The 4,756-nt window shown below is 33.1% G+C and overlaps 2 protein-coding genes across 2 annotated transcripts in view; one reads left to right on the top strand and one right to left on the bottom strand.

Annotated features, from left to right (window-relative positions):
- The window catches only part of LOTGIDRAFT_175666 (hypothetical protein), a gene marked incomplete at both ends in the record, with an annotated part of 5,361 nt that extends 4,552 nt beyond the window's left edge, over window positions 1-809 (bottom strand). The window contains 2 exons of the mRNA XM_009058373.1: window positions 64-249; window positions 749-809. Coding sequence (XP_009056621.1) covers window positions 64-249; window positions 749-809 — 247 coding nt within the window. The remainder of the gene's footprint in view (window positions 1-63; window positions 250-748) is intronic.
- A 2,127-nt stretch (window positions 810-2,936) lies between these two features.
- LOTGIDRAFT_239572 (hypothetical protein) lies at window positions 2,937-4,756 on the top strand (the record flags this gene model as incomplete). The annotated part of the gene is made up of 3 exons (XM_009058374.1): window positions 2,937-3,003; window positions 3,370-3,408; window positions 3,994-4,756. 3 exons carry the CDS (start codon window positions 2,937-2,939, stop codon window positions 4,332-4,334), a joined length of 447 nt encoding a protein of 148 aa, XP_009056622.1. The 3' UTR covers window positions 4,335-4,756.

A 4,756-nucleotide genomic window follows, 5' to 3' on the forward strand; every position in this document is an offset into this window, starting at 1 on the left:
TATCATCTTGTATATTTATATTACTTATATTGAGATATAGTTGTTTGTTGTTATTATTTATACATCCACATTTATATCTATTATCTATTGGTGGAGTACTCCGACAACTTCCAGAGAATATTCTACATAAAACAATATTGTTTTTACGGAACTCTACACTAGAAGGTGAATCTGTAACATCACATTGTAATCTATAATTTTCATCTAACTCTGCATAACTTTCAGGAACTCCTCTTATAGCATATTGACCTGTAATATAAACAATATGATAATCAAACAACTTCTAGTTATTGTTAAATAAATATTTAAATATGAATATATAATAATAGGGGATAATGGGATATACAATTGACAACATAAATCTGTTTTAGACCGAACTTATATATAATACTGCAGTAAGCCAACGAACATTGCATTCATGTAAGTACAAACGTTATATTATGATGAACATTGTAGTATGAAACAATCTACCCCTCAATATAAATTGAATTTACAAAATATACAACACAAACAAAGGCCAGTATTTATATAAAGATTTTATTTCGTGAAAATATTTTGCAGGTAACAGTCAAATATCAATCATAAAGATAAGTCAAGTCGAAGTTCACAGTGCAACATTATATTAATTATATGATATGCAAGTTGAAGTCTAATATTTACTATTATTGTCAAGTTAATTCACTCTACATAAAGACTTTTTTTTGGGTATATCATATGAGAAATAATACAATGTAAATACATCTCTTACCTGTAATTAGTACTGGTAAATAAACTATAACTATTAATATCAATATATATTTATACTCCATGTTATTGAATAATATTCAACAAGACGATCTTCTCCTGTGATATATTTGGTCTACTAGTGTATAGTATTTTATTACAAAGTTCTAATTTACTTCCTCTTTAAAACATAAAGACACCTATGCATTCTATTATATTATTGTTTATATGACCTAAATAAATACACTAGATGGTATCACACCAGAATGGGGTTTTCTTGAGAAACACTGTTTACCATTTTTTGGACCGCCTGAACCCCAATACTATCATGCAATATAGTATTGTTCAACGAGACCTAGATACATACTACTGTATTTTAGCAATGTTTAGATGGTAATCACTTCAGAGAAGGCTCTCATGAGAAACACTGGAATCTTGGTTACAAATGTTTTGATCGTAATCACATCAGAGAGGGTTCTCCTGAGAACCACTGGAATCTCGGTTACCATTTTGTGAACCGCCTGAACCCAATACTTTTATATCATGCTATATATTATTGTTTAATATGACCTAAATACATACTGTATTTTAAAAAAGCCTAGATGGTTATCACTTCAGAGAGGGTGCTCCCGAGAAACACTGGAATCTAGACCCCTGTACCTTTATATCGTGCAATATTTTATTGTTTAACATAACCTAGATACATACTGTCTTTCAGCAAAGACTGGATGGTAATCACGTCAGAGAGGGTTCCCCTGAGAAACACTAATGTCTCGGTTTCAAACTTTTTGGACACCTTGTATCCCAATAAATTATATACCATCTCCTGCTATCCTTACTAAAGAATAACTCAAGAACTTTATAGAAAGACAGATTACAGTCGTTAATTCGAAACAACGAACAAACAGAAAATCTCCAGTCGTTCATTTTCCACTGTGTCGGTAATCACGCGGATCATGTAATTGAAAGGAAAATGAATGTACATGTAGTTGAATAATGACGCTCTGTTTTGCAGACGATAGGCGACAAATATGGTTCGATATTATAAATCCTGTAGGAAACGCGATCATTTTGTTGTGAAAGCGCTGGCACAGGTATGATTTTAATCAAAATTCCAGTCGGCGACAAAAACACCGAAAAACACAGTGATGTACTATGGAATTTGATGTGTCACTGCAATGCTTATTTCTGTTTTGTTCTGTTTATTGTTAATGGCAGACAATACTCTCACACTTGTGATGTTATAATTCGAAATTCAAAGTGACTTCTGACACCGTGTTTTCTCCGAGTTTGTGTACTGTTCTCGCACACATCCCCGCACCCTTTTGTGAACAGAAATCGTGCATGTCAGTATGGCTTAAATTAGCAGACTGTAAAAGATTTCTTAAGAGTTACCTACCTGTAGTGGGAGGAGGAGGTTCTACAACAAAATTTAACACATAATAAATATAGGTCAAGTATAGTCTCAATATTAATCTAGTTACAAAGAAGCCCTTGTGGCGCGCGATAAACGTGATTAGCTCGCTATAAGCGTAGTATAAGCAGGCAGGACATGCCAGACAGCGTTCAATCGTCGCTATTGTCGGCACTATTCGCTGAGTCATGCCGTTTATTTTGGACAAGTTAAAAAAACGCTAAGGTTCGGCGATCTGTTCTTAACGCACTGAGAACGCCATGGGATCGAGAATGGCGTCAGACAAGCGTTGTAACATCCCCTTGAGCGGTATTAAAGCGCCCTACACGGGTGAAAAAGAAGCTGCAAATACGTTAGAACGCAAAATGGTAGCATCACTCGTCGATAGTCGATTGTTTTTCTAGTTTTCCTCGCGTTTGAACGCGACCTAGTACATTTCCAATCGCCGTCGTAAATGGTCGCTGTCCGGCGTGTCGGGCCTTTTAATGTTCATAATGTAAGTCTAGATATACTTAAAAACTTACAGTAGGTTAAAATGGAAAGAGCATCAATGTTTTCAAATATTTTTTCTAGTAAAATATTCTCTAGACAATTTGTCTCTTGTACTTATGTTGAAGAATTTTGTGAAAATATTAAATACCCATGTACCACTAGCCTAATCCTACAAAACCAGTTTACTGAGGCGATATCGTATTTATTTTTAGTCATATCATTGACAGGGAAGTAAAATATGTAAACATTTTTGGTTGAATAAACTTAAAGGACATGCATAATAATAAAGAGTCCGACAAGGTAAGACATGTCTTATTCGCAAATACGCTATAATCATTATAAATATCGACCAATAGAGGTTTTTTCTAAATCAGGTATGGGGTGGTCGAAAACACCTCTTGGCGAACTTGTTTGACGTAAAAATTAAAAATGAATGTTGAAAGGGATGGGTCAAAGAAGTTGTTGCAGTGAAAATAAAATCAAAACATGGTGGGTCGAACAGTGGCAAATCATTGAAAATGTGAAAGAAAACAACTGACAATACAATATTCCTCCAACTTCAAACACTTTTCAGATTTCGATTGTTTTTACATGTTGGTCGTATATCAAATATCTCCTTCCTGATTCTATATTGGAAGTTTAATATCGTTTATAAGATCTCATTTGTGATTTTCTTCATTTAGAATAATAAGAATTAAGTATGGTATTTTCTATGAATTATGTGTATGGATGTATTACAGTAATATACATGGTTGTCACCTTACCAAATGTTTGTGGAGGTAATGTAAATATAATTAGGTTTTAGATGCATCTCCATCAGTGAAGGCTATAAATGATTGCAATTTATATGCTTACTTAGTTGGGATTCAATACCGATTTTAGCGAGGGCTAAACTTTTGGTGTCAAGTATATTGAAACCAAATTTATGCTTATCGAAAGCATAAAACCAACCCATCATTAAGTTTATTATAATACATTTAGTGATACATGTAGATATAAAGAAAGTTTCATAAATAAATGCCATTGCCTTATCATCAAAACATTAGGCGTAGTAATTTTAATCAATCACGTCGTTATTCTTTAAGTCATTGTAACAAATAGGCGGTCTCCAATGTAAACAATCATGTCGGTAGTCCCAAACGTTGAAAGGTAAAGAAATAGGCCATACTTATATTCATACTGAAATCTTTGTATCAAAATTAGAATGTCTTGTAAACGTAAATATAAGCAATAAACGGTAAACGTTTCACTTCAATTTTCTGATTTTTTTATAGGTATTTATTTTGGTTGTGCTTAATTTTCATGACCTCAGTTTAAGTTTCAGATGTAATTGAGATTAAACAATGCTGTGTGACGTATTGTAGAAATTGGTGTGAACTGTGGACCTGGTGCTGTTGTTGGACAACCATACCGTATGGAATGTACTAATATTCCAGCTGTTACCAATGGTTTAAATGTGTTTTTGGAGGGTGAAAGCAACAGTATAATACAATGTTTTACAACTAAAGTATGTGCTCCACGGGACAGTTTATTATACAGTGTTCAATCACCACACAATGAATCATTATATTTCACTATACTGAAAGTAACATCAGATGATATTGGTAGAAAACTGTATTGTGTAGATGATGCCTTCCTTTCTCTACCAAAACCATACTGTAAAATTGGTATTGTAAAATTTTATATCTGGATATTATGTGAATAGTCCAAATGATGAATTTTGAAAAGAAGAATCTGTTCATAACGGTTCAAAATATAATGTCTTTCTACTGTGGGGTGATATGGAATCATATTCTATTTTACATCTATAAAAATTGTATTGTACTTCAGTATTTAAGTGCGTTGATATATTTGTTGTTATTTCTAACTGTAAACAGCTATGTTTTCGGGTTGTTGAGGCGAGTTCGGAAAGGAGAAAAAGATATTAACTCCTGTTAGTAACAATGCAATTCAACTTTGCATGTTTTGAAGTTGGCGGCTCAGTAAAAACTGACAGTAAAGGGCAGACAATCAACACCAAAATTGCTAAAAGAAAAATTAAAAGATTTAAATTATTCAATTCCTTATATCGTTTGGGTGAATCCTGATTGGATTTTTGTTGTTTTGGATACCACCATTTCTAGAGAC

The sequence above is a fragment of the Lottia gigantea genome, assembly GCF_000327385.1.
Source record: "Lottia gigantea unplaced genomic scaffold LOTGIsca_337, whole genome shotgun sequence".
Classification (NCBI taxonomy): Eukaryota; Metazoa; Mollusca; class Gastropoda; family Lottiidae; genus Lottia; species Lottia gigantea.